Source organism: Engystomops pustulosus, chromosome 3 (assembly GCF_040894005.1).
Source record: "Engystomops pustulosus chromosome 3, aEngPut4.maternal, whole genome shotgun sequence".
Taxonomy (NCBI): Eukaryota; Metazoa; Chordata; class Amphibia; order Anura; family Leptodactylidae; genus Engystomops; species Engystomops pustulosus.
The window spans coordinates 195,757,222-195,772,790 of NC_092413.1; the positions used below are offsets into that span (position 1 = coordinate 195,757,222).

The 15,569-nt window shown below is 45.9% G+C and overlaps 1 protein-coding gene across 2 annotated transcripts in view; it reads right to left on the reverse strand.

The window, feature by feature from the left end:
• The window catches only part of EIPR1 (EARP complex and GARP complex interacting protein 1), a 131,965-nt gene that overhangs the window by 103,202 nt on the left and 13,194 nt on the right, over nt 1-15,569 (reverse strand). Inside the window, exon 2 of one of the 2 annotated variants that reach the window (XM_072143508.1) lies at nt 13,964-14,150. The exons of the other annotated variant lie outside the window; for it this stretch is intronic. Within the exon in view, the coding sequence (XP_071999609.1) occupies nt 13,964-14,150 (187 nt within the window). The remainder of the gene's footprint in view (nt 1-13,963; nt 14,151-15,569) is intronic. 2 annotated transcript variants of the gene reach the window in all.

Consider the following 15,569-nt stretch of genomic DNA (forward strand, 5'->3'; position numbering starts at 1 on the left):
TTGAGCATAGGCAAGAGCCTCTCTCTCAGCTAAACCAGTTCCCTACACTGTCCTGATGAGATGCAACCAAGTCAAAACTGTGCTGTCTAGAGTTGGAAATCTGTTCCTTCTGTTCCTATAGATATCCTGGTTTGTCTTTAAAACCACACCATGACATTGGGCTTCATAAGGGGGTTGCCTTTCAAGATAGCAAAAGACATATTTACCAAAACCTAATAGCCACACCCATAGCGCACTGAAATGCTTTTTTAAGAAAAAGACTTGCTTATGATGCAGGATACTTCAACTAAAGGCCAAATATTTGGTTTATATGCGACGCACCTAAGGCAATCTGTGTAATCATAACTTTGTGTTGTTAGAAGCAGGACTGTGAAAAATTTATTTATATTCCAAGAATATAGTGGGACTTGAAGCACTGAGGTGCAATCCCATTTGAGATTTCTTCTCTGAAAACAGCACAGTACTTCCCATAGTAAGTTCAGTATCAGGCTTCTGGTTAGGATTTACAGCAGAGGGGAAGGGTTGAGGAGCAGTTTGAATGCAGAGATCAAAGAACAGAGCAGTCAGTGGAGACTCCCCCAGATACGGTAATGGAATATAAATCATCTTTCACAGTCCTGCTTCTACTAATAACATCTTATATATAAAGCTGAGTGAGTGTGTATGTATGTATGTATGTATGTATGTCCGCTACCGTTGCATTTACAATCACCAAATTTTGCACAGTCGTTGCTTGTGACTCAGGGAACGTAACAGACCAGGTTTTGAGCCGAAATTTTCACCCCGCACTATCCAAAATCCACTTTTTACCCACCATATACAGGAGCCATTGTCTGGTGTTCCAGTTGCCCATAGAAACCAATCACAGATCAGCTGTAATTTTATAAACAGCTTTGCAAAAATGAAACTTGAGCTCTGAATGGTTGCCATGGGCAACTAAAGCAGTTCTGTTCTCAGACATTTTCTATAAATCTCCCCATAGACAAAGTGACAGTTGGGAACAGAGATAGTCACTGGAACGAGGCAGCCAGCGACAGCCAGTCACTGGAACGAGGCTGCCAGCGACAGCCAGTCACTGGAACGAGGCTGCCAGCGACAGCCAGTCACTGGAACGAGGCAGCCAGCGACAGCCAGTCACTGGAACGAGGCAGCCAGCGACAGCCAGTCACTGGAACGAGGCAGCCAGCGACAGCCAGTCACTGGAACGAGGCAGCCAGCGACAGCCAGTCACTGGAACGAGGCAGCCAGCGACAGCCAGTCACTGGAACGAGGCAGCCAGCGACAGCCAGTTACTGGAATGAGGCAGCCTATTCACTAGGAATAGGCCGGTGAACTTGAGGGCGTTCCGATGCTCTTCAGCGCAGCAGCGCCACCTGGTGGATGTCGGAGGAACTGCCTTAATGAATCCCGGCCGGACCCGAATCCACCGCAGAGAACGCGCCGCTGGATCGCGAATGGACCGGGTAAGTAAATCTGCCCCATGATGGTTTTGAGCCGAAATTTTCACCCCGCACTATCCAAAATCCACTTTTTACCCACCATATACAGGAGCCATTGTCTGGTGTTCCAGTTGCCCATAGAAACCAATCACAGATCAGCTGTAATTTTATAAACAGCTTTGCAAAAATGAAACTTGAGCTCTGAATGGTTGCCATGGGCAACTAAAGCAGTTCTGCTCTCAGACATTTTTTATAAATCTCCCATAGACAAAGTGACAGTCGGGAACAGAGATAGTCACTGGAACGAGGCAGCCAGCGACAGCCAGTCACTGGAACGAGGCTGCCAGCGACAGCCAGTCACTGGAACGAGGCTGCCAGCGACAGCCAGTCACTGGAACGAGGCTGCCAGCGACAGCCAGTCACTGGAACGAGGCTGCCAGCGACAGCCAGTCACTGGAACGAGGCTGCCAGCGACAGCCAGTCACTGGAACGAGGCAGCCAGCGACAGCCAGTCACTGGAACGAGGCAGCCAGCGACAGCCAGTCACTGGAACGAGGCAGCCAGCGATAGCCAGTTACTGGAACGAGGCAGCCAGCGACAGCCAGTTACTGGAACGAGGCAGCCAGCGACAGCCAGTCACTGGAATGAGGCAGCCAGCGACAGCCAGTCACTGGAATGAGGCAGCCTATTCACTAGGAATAGGCCGGTGAACTTTAGGGCGTTCCGATGCTCTTCAGCGCAGCAGCGCCACCTGGTGGATGTCGGAGGAACTGCCTTAATGAATCCCGGCCGGACCCGAATCCACCGCAGAGAACGCGCCGCTGGATCGCGAATGGACAATGCCTCTTTTAGGTACTTTGTAAGGCAGCCCCCTTTACATCAGGCATGACTTTCAGGAAGCCTAATAGCATGATGTGGGATTAAAGCCAAACCTGTTAATCTATTCCAAAAGGAACAGATTCCCAACTCTAGGCAGTGCCGCTTCAATGTCCTTCCATCTCGTCAGTATAGTGTAGGGAACTGGTTTAGCTGAGTTAAAAACTTTTCACTGTGATTGGAAATTAATGCAACTTACGGAAACTTTTCTAATTAAAGCCTGTGGGTGTGTGGAGACTTCCAGCCATTGATCCTCCCCTCACTCATCTAAACCAGTTCCCTACACTCTACTGACGAGATGCAAAGACAATAAAACAGCGCTGCCTACAATAGGGGATCTGTTCCTTTGGGAATGGATATACTGCGTTGGCTTTTTCTCGCATCATGCCATTAGGCTTCCTATAAGTCATCCTGGATGTTAAGGAGTCTGCCTTACAAGGTTTAGATAAGCTCATTTAGATTTAGCCCTTTAAATATGGCCAACACAGTGAGCGATGGGGAAACGGTCCTAAAATCTAAAATACCATTTTTGGATGCAATGGACTAGATTACTGGATTAGAACATTGAATCCCTGATCCCTACTCTTTATGTGAACAGGGTTGTCTTAAATATAAAATATTATAATTTTGTAGCCAAGGCCACACATAAAATACATAATATTCAGGGATCAGGAAGATTTTAATCCTTTAAGGAATGGATTCTGTGGGTTTTCAACTGGCAGGCCTTAGAGATTTACAGCTAAAAAATATATAAAATGGGGAAAAGGAGGTAGCACAGGCTGTCTCACAACACGGCTTGTCAAAGCCTCACACTTTTTCACCCTCCCACTCCTTGTACATCAGCCTCTGATCAGAAAAACAAAAGCTGTCTGAACCCTACTGAGACACGTAAGTGGTATCAGACTTGAAGCATTGGGGAGCAGCCTGCAATCCTACTGCACAGCCTAAGACTGCACGTCAAAAACATGACACGCTAAGAGCAAACGCTGGCAGAATATTAACTCGCAGAGGCCGATGCCACATGCTGGTGCACACACAGCTGCAGCGAGTGGGTTAGACATCTTCCAGGCATGAGCAGGGAATAATAATGCTGCAGTCTATACAAGCCACAAGTCATAAAGAATCCCAAAACCGAAAAAACAGAAAGTCCCTATAGTATTATAAAGAGGAACTCGTCCCCATACACACAGCAAATACCCTACAATAATTTATGTATGTCACCCTAAGCTTACCTGCATTGCCTTACTACAACCCATACCCCGAGTATATAGCTAGCCAGCCCATGCCCCCCCCCCCCGAGTATATAGCTAGCCAGCCCATGCCCCCCCCCGAGTATATAGCTAGCCAGCCCATGCCCCCCCTGAGTATATAGCTAGCCAGCCCATGCCCCCCCGCCGAGTATATAGCTAGCCAGCCCATGCCCCCCCGCCGAGTATATAGCTAGCCAGCCCATGCCCCCCCGCCGAGTATATAGCTAGCCAGCCCATGCCCCCCCTGAGTATATAGCTAGCCAGCCCATGCCCCCCCGCCGAGTATATAGCTAGCCAGCCCATGCCCCCCCGCCGAGTATATAGCTAGCCAGCCCATGCCCCCCCGCCGAGTATATAGCTAGCCAGCCCATGCCCCCCCCGCCGAGTATATAGCTAGCCAGCCCATGCCCCCCCCGCCGAGTATATAGCTAGCCAGCCCATGCCCCCCCCGCCGAGTATATAGCTAGCCAGCCCATGCCCCCTAGTATATAGCTAGCCAGCCCATGCCCCCTAGTATATAGCTAGCCAGCCCATGCCCCCTAGTATAAAGCTAGCCAGCCCATGCCCCCTAGTATAAAGCTAGCCAGCCCATGCCCCCTAGTATAAAGCTAGCCAGCCCATTCCCCCTAGTATAAAGCTAGCCAGCCCATGCCCCCTAGTATATAGCTAGCCAGCCCATGCCCCCTAGTATATAGCTAGCCAGCCCATGCCCCCTAGTATATAGCTAGCCAGCCCATTCCCCCTAGTATAAAGCTAGCCAGCCCATGCCCCCTAGTATAAAGCTAGCCAGCCCATTCCCCCTAGTATAAAGCTAGCCAGCCCATGCCCCCTAGTATATAGCTAGCCAGCCCATGCCCCCTAGTATAAAGCTAGCCAGCCCATGCCCCCTAGTATAAAGCTAGCCAGCCCATTCCCCCTAGTATAAAGCTAGCCAGCCCATGCCCCCTAGTATATAGCTAGCCAGCCCATGCCCCCTAGTATATAGCTAGCCAGCCCATGCCCCCTAGTATATAGCTAGCCAGCCCATGCCCCCTACTATATAGCTAGCCAGACCATGCCCCTAGTATATAGCTAGCCAAACCATGCCCCCTAGTATATAGCTGCCAGACCATGCCCCCTAGTATATAGCTGCCAGACCATGCCCCCTAGTATATAGCTAGCCAGACCATGCCCCCCCGCCGAGTATATAGCTAGCCAGCCCATGCCCCCCCCGCCGAGTATATAGCTAGCCAGCCCATGCCCCCCCGCCGAGTATATAGCTAGCCAGCCCATGCCCCCCCCGCCGAGTATATAGCTAGCCAGCCCATGCCCCCCCCGCCGAGTATATAGCTAGCCAGCCCATGCCCCCTAGTATATAGCTAGCCAGCCCATGCCCCCTAGTATATAGCTAGCCAGCCCATGCCCCCTAGTATAAAGCTAGCCAGCCCATGCTCCCTAGTATAAAGCTAGCCAGCCCATGCCCCCTAGTATAAAGCTAGCCAGCCCATTCCCCCTAGTATAAAGCTAGCCAGCCCATGCCCCCTAGTATATAGCTAGCCAGCCCATGCCCCCTAGTATATAGCTAGCCAGCCCATGCCCCCTACTATATAGCTAGCCAGACCATGCCCCTAGTATATAGCTAGCCAAACCATGCCCCCTAGTATATAGCTGCCAGACCATGCCCCCTAGTATATAGCTGCCAGACCATGCCCCCTAGTATATAGCTAGCCAGACCATGCCCTCTAGTATATAGCTAGCCAGACCATGCCCCTAGTATAAAGCTAGCTAGATAATCCCCCCTAGTATATAGCTAGCAGCCCATGCCCCCTAGTATATAGCTAGCCAGCCCATGCCCCCTAGTATATAGCTAGCCAGACCATGCCCCTAGTATAAAGCTAGCAGCCTATTAATACTCACCCCTGCTACACTTCATCTTGATTCCGGCACTCTACAACTTGACACGCGGGACAACCTAGAAAAGAAACTTTTAATTAGCAGCATGGAGTGCGGGAACAAGATGTCCAGAGCTCCAGGCTGCTAATTATGCAAGTCCCTGCTCGTCTCCCTCCCGAGCTTGGAGCAGGAGATGACGTCACGCGACAGGCACGAATTCATACCTCATGCTCCCAGCTTTAAAGTATTAAGGCATTCAGAAGAGTAGTAAACCAAATTGGTGCAAACCATTTTCAAGTCTCTCTAGAGATGCACAATTGGGTTGAGCTCAGGGCTCTGTCTGGATGACGGGAATGGGCACAGAGTTGTTGGAAGATGAATCTTGGGCCAAGTGTGAGGTCTAGAGCACTCTAGAAGAGGTATTCATCCAGGATATCTCTGTACTTGGCCGCATTCATCTTTCCTTCAATTACAACCAGTGGTCCTGTATCTGCCCCCATAACATGATGCTGCAACCACATCTCACTGCTAGGATTGTATTTGGGAGGTGATGAGCAGCGTCTGGTTTTCTCTACATATACCGCTTAGAATTAACACCAAAAAGTTCAATCTTTGTCTCTTCAAACCAGAGAATCTTATTTCTCATAGTCTGGGATTCCTTCATGTCTTTTCTTATATACAGCTTGCACTGAGGAGAGGCTTTTGTCTGCACACTCTTCCATAAAGCCCCAACTGGTGGAGGCGGCGGTGATAGTGACTTCCATCTCCCTACTGCATCTCGGAGCTCATCTACAGTGATCTTGGGGTTCTTCTTTACCGCTCTCACCAAGGTTCTTCCCCCACAATTGCTTACTTTGGTTGGAGGGCCAGGTCGAGGAAGAGTTATGGTCATCCCACACTTCTTCCATTTAAGGATTATGGAGGCCACTGTGCTCTTAGGAACCTTGAGTGCTGTAGAATTTCTTTTGTGACCTTAGCCAGATATGTGCCTTGCCACAATTTTGTCTCTGAGCTCCTTGGGCAGTTCCTTAAACCTCATGATTCTCATGTGCTCTGACATGCACTGTGAGCAGTGAGGTCTTAGACAGACAGGTGTGTGCCTTTCCTAATCAAGTCCAACCAGTTTAATTAAAAACAGATGGACTCCAATGAAGGAGTAGAATCATCTAAAGGAGGATCAGAAAAAAATGGACAGCATGTGCGTTAAATACCAGTATGTGTCACAGCAAATAGTCTGAATACTTATGACCAAGTGATATTTTATTTTTTATTGATTAATAAATTAGCAAAAATATCTACATTTCTGTTTCTCTTCTGGGCTATAGAAGTACAGTAACGAGCAAAAAAAAGGATTTTTTTTTTAATCTTACCAATTGGCTGCAATGAAACAATAAATGAAAATTTTCCGTACCTACTATATACCCTTTAAATTGCCGGAATCTGATCCTGTTTCATAGGAAACCCTCTTTAAGGCACGGTCACACGTGCGTGCCTCGGGCCTAATACATTTGCAGTGAAATTGCATGTGCTTGGAAAGGTACGGCCCCATGCGCTTGGAAAGGCACGGCCCCATGCGCTTGGAAAGGCACGGCCCCATGCGCTTGGAAAGGCACGGCCCCATGCGCTTGGAAAGGCACGGCCCCATGCGCTTGGAAAGGCACGGCCCCATGCGCTTGGAAAGGCACGGCCCCATGCGCTCGGAAACTGTGAATATAAGATGGGGAGTGTTGGCAGAAATTATAGTTCACCTACAAAAAATTTTAACATTTTGAATACGAGACAAAATACAAACAATTCAAGAGAATAAGGGACTCGTCTTCTTCTTGGGGTTGTAGGAGGGGCATGTTCTATTTTTACTGTTCCTTTAATTTCTCAATATTCTCTACTTCTACATTCATAAATTACATCAATTATCTCAAGTCAACCGAGTGCAAAAAGTTTTATTTATGAAAAAAAATAAATCCCAAATTTTAGCCTGTTAGAACAAGATAGTAGATTACAGAAAAGGCCAAGTTACTTATAATACAACAGATTTGCTGATAACCGCAGAATCCATGAGAGGGAACGCCTGCACGGATGAAAGTCAAATCCAGCTCTACTATTTTACTACAAATTAAATGTTCTCTGCAGAATTATATAGCCCTCAAAGGCCCAGTGCTAAAAAAAAACCCCTAACAAACATATGGAGGCTGTGCACACGGATGCTTACCTTTCTGTTTTGTGATTTAGCGCTCCACAGGTTGAATGTTCGTCTTCTTGGTTCAGAACACTTTGGTTTCCAGATACTTTTCTAAAGTTTCTTAGTGTCAAATCAGCCAAAAGTTTTAGTTTATTTTTTAATTCAAAGACATTCATTTCATAACCCTACAAATATGTAAGGTCCGGTTCACACGGAGGATTTTGTAAAAGGATAAAATTTACTTAGGAAATTGGATTTGGGTTTTTATTTAAGGATTTTGAGAAAAGATTCTGCACCTCTATTCGTCAAACGGACTTTCCCCCGATGAATCCACTTGCGCACTCGTGGCCCGCCACGGGGGCCCGCGCGGTGATAATAATTATAATTGCTGGTGGTTCGCCAGGGCTTCTACACCAGTTTTTCCCACAGGGGGACATTTATCAGCCCTTCTGTCTTTTTACAGACAGTACGTACAGTAAAGGTTCCATTCGTTTGTATTTGTATGTAAGTTAGAACTGTATAGTTAATGATTGTTCAGATTTTTTTTTTGTCCCAGTGACATTTGGATTTATTTTGCTGTAATGGGGCCAAGGATTATGAATAAAGCTTCATTACAGACACCTTACAGCTGATCATTGCAGTCTGGGACTATAGTAACATCCAGAGAGATCACAGTGGACAGAGGGGTCCGTCTGTAACTAGGGATAGTCTGTAAGTCGGGTGTCCTTAGGTCGAGGCCTGTCTGTATTTATATTTTCTACATAAGACAGCAAAACTGGAATCTTATTAGGTCCCTAAAGTGAACTAAATAATCAGGGCTGGGAGAGAATGTCATCATTAAGACCAAAGCCATATTCACAACCTAGTGTGATGGGCTGAGAGGTGGAGCCTCCCGTATGCTGCAGTCACTATTGGTGGCTGTAAATTTTCATGTGCTCTTGCTAGACCAGCAGAATGAAAAACTGAAGTGCTTCTTATAATAATCAGATAATTTATATATACAGGCATTCCCCGGGTTACATACAAGATAGGGCCTGGAGGTTTGTTCTTAAGTTGAATTTGTATGTAAGTCGAAACTGTATATTTTATAATTGTAGATCCAGACAAAAAAAAATTTGGCCCCAGTGACAATTGGAGTTTAAACATTTTTTGCTGTAATGGGACCAAGGATTATCAATAAAGCTTCATTACAGACACCTTACAGCTGATCATTGCAGCCTGGGACTATAGTAAAGCATTCAGAAAGCTTCACCAGAGGTCAGAGGGGTCTGTCTGTAACTATGGGTTGTCTGTAAGTCGGGTGTCCTTAAGTAGGGGACCACCTGTACTCGAGTATAAGCCTAGGGTGGGAAATGCATTGGTCACTGCCTCCCCAAGTAATGTAATGCCCCATTCAGCCCTTCCCCTCTAAAATGCCCCATGCAGCCCTCCTCCAATTAAAAAAAAAATGCTCCATGCACCAACCCTGTAATGAAATAACCTGCAGCAGCCCCCCAATTCATGAAATGCCCTGCAGCCCCCCATTCATGAAATGCCCTGCAGCCCCCCATTCATGAAATGCCCTGCAGCCCCCCATTCATGAAATGCCCTGCAGCCCCCCCATTCATGAAATGCCCTGAAGCCCCCCAATTCATGAAATGCCCTGCAGCCCCCCAATTCATGAAATGCCCTGAAGCCCCCCAATTCATGAAATGCCCTGAAGCCCCCCAATTCATGAAATGCCCTGAAGCCCCCACATTCATGAAAAGCCCTGCAGCCCCCCTATTCATGAAAAGCCCTGCAGCCCCCCAATTCATGAAATGCCCTGAAGCCCCCACATTCATGAAATGCCCTGCAGCCCCATATTCATGAAAAGCCCTGCAGCCCCCCTATTCATGAAATGTCCTGCAGCCCCCCAATTCATGAAATGCCCTGAAGCCCCCACATTCATGAAATGCCCTGAAGCCCCCACATTCATGAAATGCCCTGCAGCCCCATATTCATGAAAAGCCCTGCAGCCCCCTATTCATGAAATGCCATGCAGCCCCCCTATTCATGAAATGCCTTGCAGCCCCCCATTTATGAAATGCCCTGAAGCCCCTACATTCATGAAATGCCATGCAGACCCCCAATTCATGAAATGCAATGCAGCCCCCCTATTCATGAAATGCCATGCAGCCTCCCATTCATAAAATGCCCTGCAGCCCCCCAATTCATGAAATGCTCTGCAGCCCCCCCCATTCATGAAATGCCCTGCAGCCCCCCCATTCATGAATACCCTGCAGCCCCTTAGTGTGTAAAACTTACATACTCACCTTCCTTCTTCTATTCACTAGTAACAGAGTGGGCAGAGAAGCGTCCAAGCACTCTGCCCGCCCCTGCACACTATAACGGCAGCAGCGACACATCCGCATCACAGTGTGCCCCAGCAGGCAGAGCGCGTCCATGCTCTGTTACTTGTGCAGAAAGAAAGGAAGAGGAGATGCAGGGAACATGGTAGGTGAGTATGTAAGATTATTCTTTTTATAAAAGTCGTGTATAAGCCACGGTGGGGTTTTTCAGCACAAAAAAAAACCCGGCTTATACACGAGTATATGCGGTAATTATTATAATCCGATACAACTTAGGAAGTGCAAATACAGTATACAAATAACGTGATAGTATCAAGGTCAACAATAGGAACTAGCAATAATTTGACTATATTATTGACACAGCTAGACATGTCTAGTGAGACAAGGCCAGAGAAAAACAACTAGTACACAGATAACAAAGGGACTCAAGGTCAATGACTTAGAATTCTACTTATAATAAAAAAAAAAGTTAAAAAAAAACTCAAATAACAATTATATGTATACAGAAACTCACCGCCATTCACTGTAGATATAACAATGCAAATGGTGGAAAACATCCACAGTCAAAAGGCAAAGAAACCCACAGAACACTCAATGTCCTGGGAAACTATTGCAGAGCATATTTCTATGGGAGCCCAAGTACCCAGGAATAAAACACATTAATATAAAAAAATATAATTCAACATACAAACATATTCAACGGTTAAAAAATAAACCAAAAACACTTGCCTATTACAAAGGCCACGTTGACGCCACCATTAGAGATTTCGTCATATTTGATGGAAATCGATTACAGATAATAAACTAGAACCCTTTTGACGGGAAACCCCACAACAAACCATGGATTTTACATAGGGAAGCCTCAGATCACTACATCATAGGATTAAGACGAGTGAATCCTGATGGACCCTCAAATAATTGATGAAGGGAGATCCTGATGGACCCTCATACAATAGACAAAGGGAGATCCTGTTGGACCCTCATATAATGGACACAAGTAGATTGGTACTGACCCCAATATGCTTCCCAAAAGTAGATCCTGATGGACCATCATATGACGGACAAAAGAAGACTGGGACTGAGCCTCATATGATTCCTAAAAGGAGATACTGATGGACCCTGATATGAGGGACACAAGTAGATTGGGACTGACCCAAATATGAATCCCAAAAGTATATTCTGATGGACCCTCATATAATAGACAAATGAAGACCCTGATGGACCTCATGTAATTCAGACAAGTAGATCCTTATGGTTCTTCGTATCACAGACTTTAAGGGAACCTGTCACCAGGGACCTCATTTTTCACTAAAGACAGGTTGCAGAAGCTTATTACACCAGCAGTGCAAATCTGCCTCTCTGCCTTTTCTATGCATTTGCATTACAAAATACACTCACCGGCCACTTTATTAGGTACACCTGTCCAACTGCTCGTTAACACTTAATTTCTAATCAGCCAATCACATGGCGGCAACTCAGTGCATTTAGGCATGTAGACATGGTCAAGACAATCTCCTGCAGTTCAAACCGAGCATCAGTATGGGGAAGAAAGGTGATTTGAGGCCTTTGAACGTGGCATGGTTGTTGGTGCCAGAAGGGCTGGTCTGAGTATTTCAGAAACTGCTGATCTACGGGGATTTTCACGCACAACCATCTCTAGGGTTTACAGAGAATGGTCCGAAAAAGAAAAAACATCCAGTGAGCGGCAGTTCTGTGGGCGGAAATGCCTTGTTGATGCCACAGTTCAGAGAAGAATGGGCAGACTGGTTCGAGCTGATAGAAAGGCAACAGTGACTCAAATCACCACCCGTTACAACCAAGGTAGGCAGAAGAGCATCTCTGAACGCACAGTACGTCGAACTTTGAGGCAGATGGGCTACAGCAGCAGAAGACCACACCGGGTGCCACTCCTTTCAGCTAAGAACAGGAAACTGAGGCTACAATTTGCACAAGCTCATCGAAATTGGACAGTAGAAGATTGGAAAAACGTTGCCTGGTCTGATGGGTCTCGATTTCTGCTGCGACATTCGGATGGTAGGGTCAGAATTTGGCGTTAACAACATGAAAGCATGGATCCATCCTGCCTTGTATCAACAGTTCAGGCTGGTGGAGGTGGTGTCATGGTGTGGGGAATATTTTCTTGGCACTCTTTGGGTCCCTTGGTACCAATTGAGCATCGTTGCAACACCACAGCCTACCTGAGTATTGTTGCTGACCATGTCCATCCCTTTATGACCACAATGTACCCAACATCTGATGGCTACTTTCAGCAGGATAATGCGCCATGTCATAAAGCTGGAATCATCTCAGACTGGTTTCTTGAACATGACAATGAGTTCACTGTACTCAAATGGCCTCCACAGTCACCAGATCTCAATCCAATAGAGCATCTTTGGGATGTGGTGGAGCGGGAGATTCGCATCATGGATGTGCAGCCGACAAATCTGCGGCAACTGTGTGATGCCATCATGTCAATATGGACCAAAATCTCTGAGGAATGCTTCCAGCACCTTGTTGTATCTATGCCACGAAGAATTGAGGCAGTTCTGAAGGCAAAACGGGGTCCAACCCGTTACTAGCCTGGTGTACCTAATAAAGTGGCCGGTGAGTGTAATTGTGTGTTATAATTTACCTAGCACCCTGACAAAATCCTGGGGTAGTCACAGGGGCTGGACTTTGGTTTGGGTGCATTTCAAAAAACAACACTTGTCTGTGTTACTCACTCCTCAGAGCTTGGCCCCCACATTTGTGCTCCTTTACAGCTCCTCCTCCTGCTCTTTCTCAGAGGTCACAGCCTGGTCAGACTGACAACAGTGGGGGAGGGACAGAGCTGTACAGGAGCACAAACATGGAGACAGCCTGCAGCTCAGACAAGTCACATGTTGTTTTTTTGAAATGCATCCAAACCAAAGTCCAGCCCCTGTGACTACCCCAGGATTTTGTCAGGATGCAAGAGCAAGTTATAACACACAATATTGTAATGCAAATTCATAGAAAAGGCAGAGAGGCATCTGTGCACTGCAAGTGTCATAGACTTTTACAATCTGTCTTTAGAGAAAATGAGGTCCCTGGTGACAGGTTCCCTTTAAGTAGATTGTGACTGACCCTCATATAATGGACACAAGTATACTGATGGATCCTCATATGATGGACACAAGAAAATCCTGATGGACCTTTATATGATGAACAACAGTAGACCTTGATGGGCCATTATATGATGGACACAAGTAGATCCTGATAGACCATTATTATTGGATTTGAAATAGGATTTTTGGGGCAATTTGTACAATATGCCCATGATTTTTGTTCATGATTTTTCAAGAAATTAGAGATAGAGGGTACTAAAAATACAGTAGATATCATGCATCATATATATCATATAATCAGCAGTAATCATAGTGGGACGATAATCAGGGTTGGTTGAATCCATGTGCAACAGTAGAAAGGCTAAGATCAGGGAAGGAGTTCAGGAACTACAACAGATGGGCAAGCGGTCCTGCCTAAAGCAGAGATCGGGGGACAAGATAGGTCAATGTCAATGAATAAATAATTTAATAATAGACCAAATGAACTTATGGGATACAAAATGGGATAGAAAAGCTACAATTTTATATTCTCATGAATGTCCAGGGGCAAGTACTCGGGCAAGGGGGTGACACTATAAAAAGCTAAATGCCTTAGTTCATGCGCATCAAGAGAGTAATCAGGCAAAGGGCTCATTAGCATAATTTTAAAAGCTGATTTTAGAAGAATGATAACGAATATAAGAAGATTACCACAGTCCCGGTGCCTAGATCTAGGAGTAACTGTCCCTGGTTTATCATGATGGATTCCGATGGTAGGTTTCCTTTAATGGGGTCCCAGAAGAACTAATAATATATTCAATACACAATGACCCAACAAAAATAAATCAGAAGAAAGTAGGCAATGGATATAACGTTGACTAAACCAACGGATAACCCAGCAGGGTTTATTTGTTCCTTTCATTAGGCCTCAGAAAAACATATGCGCTAATACCTTGAAAAATATGAAGAGACTCAGTCTCTGGGCGATCACATGAGACTTCCCATACCGGCTCATACAACAGTTTACCAAGTCAAGTGTGACATCTAAAGACTTTAAGCAGATGTGATTGAGTTCTTTCATTTGCATGTTAATCACCGCGGTCGTCAGAGAAATTCGGATCTTTTGGCAGGAATGCAGACTAGGAGGGAAAAAAAATAAGCTAAAATGCAATCTAGTAGACTCCGGTCACATTAGCATCATGGATCCCATTATTATCAGTCACTGCAGAGAGAAAACCATGGCCCTGCATAGTGTACACCGCGTGGGGAAACACAGGTAACCGCCGATGTTCTACTACTAGCATTACTAGGTATATATATATATATATACAGGCAGTCCCCGGGTTACGTACAAGATAGGGTCCGGAGGTTTGTTCTTAAGTTGAATTTGTATGTAAGTCGAAACTGTATATTTTAGAATTGTAGATCCAGACAAAAAAAAATTTTGGCCCCAGTGACAATTGGAGTTTCAAAATTTTTTACTGTAATGGGACCAAGGATTATCAATAAAGCTTCATTACAGACACCTTACAGCTGATCATTGCAGTCTGGGACTACAGTAACATCCAGAGAGCTTCACCAGAGGTCAGAGGGGTCTGTCTGTAACTATCTGTTGTCAGTAAGTCAGGTGTCCGTAAGTAGGGGACCGCCTGTATATATATCTAACTCTCTCTCTATCTATATATATGATCCTGATGAAGGCACCTGTCCTGTGCAGTAACACTTATTCACCGATAGATGATTTCATATCTAGCATAGACTTTGGGTCCATGCAACTATAACCACTGTCAAGGCCATGAGATCTTCTAAGGATCCACCATCAAATCCATCATGATAAACCAGGGGCACTTACTCATAGATCCCTGCACCGTGACTGTGGTAATCATATGGTAATATTTTTCATCCATGGCCTCCTTCCATCTCATATCAACTTTTAAAATTATGCTAAAAAGTCCAAAGGGCTCCCCTAGCCCCTCTGTCATCTGGCTTTACAGATCACCCTCCTCCTGCTCCCTTAGCACTTTTGGTGTGAGCACTTCCTGCTGTATTCTCACTTCTATTTAAAAGATTTGAGGGGCTTACCCCCATCAACAGACATCGGCAGAAATTCATTATACCTTCTCTTTTAGTTTTCTGGTGGAGAAGTCACATACATCTCCCCATCCCCACCAGTTTCCCTGAGCCTCACATCACTTGTCAGATGGGAAGCGGGATCTATGGTCCGAACTCGCATAGATTGAGCCCAATCTACTAAGAGGCCGGTGCCAGCACTTCCATTCAGTGTCTATGTACTCTGCAATTTTCGACACTCCACTTCTATTGAATGGAGCAGCAAGACGCATGCTCAAACCTGCATGCAAACCTTAACCCAACCCCCTTAATAAGAGCAAGCCCATATGTACCAATTTTCCCCTGAGAATCTGAAACCCATGATTGAAGACGTGCATTTATTCAATATAGTCCTAAGGTGAGCAGCCTTTTGGGAACTCCATAGCATTGCACAAACAAGCTAGGACACGCCAATGAGCTGGAAGCGCCCCAGTCTGTCACCGGAGCGC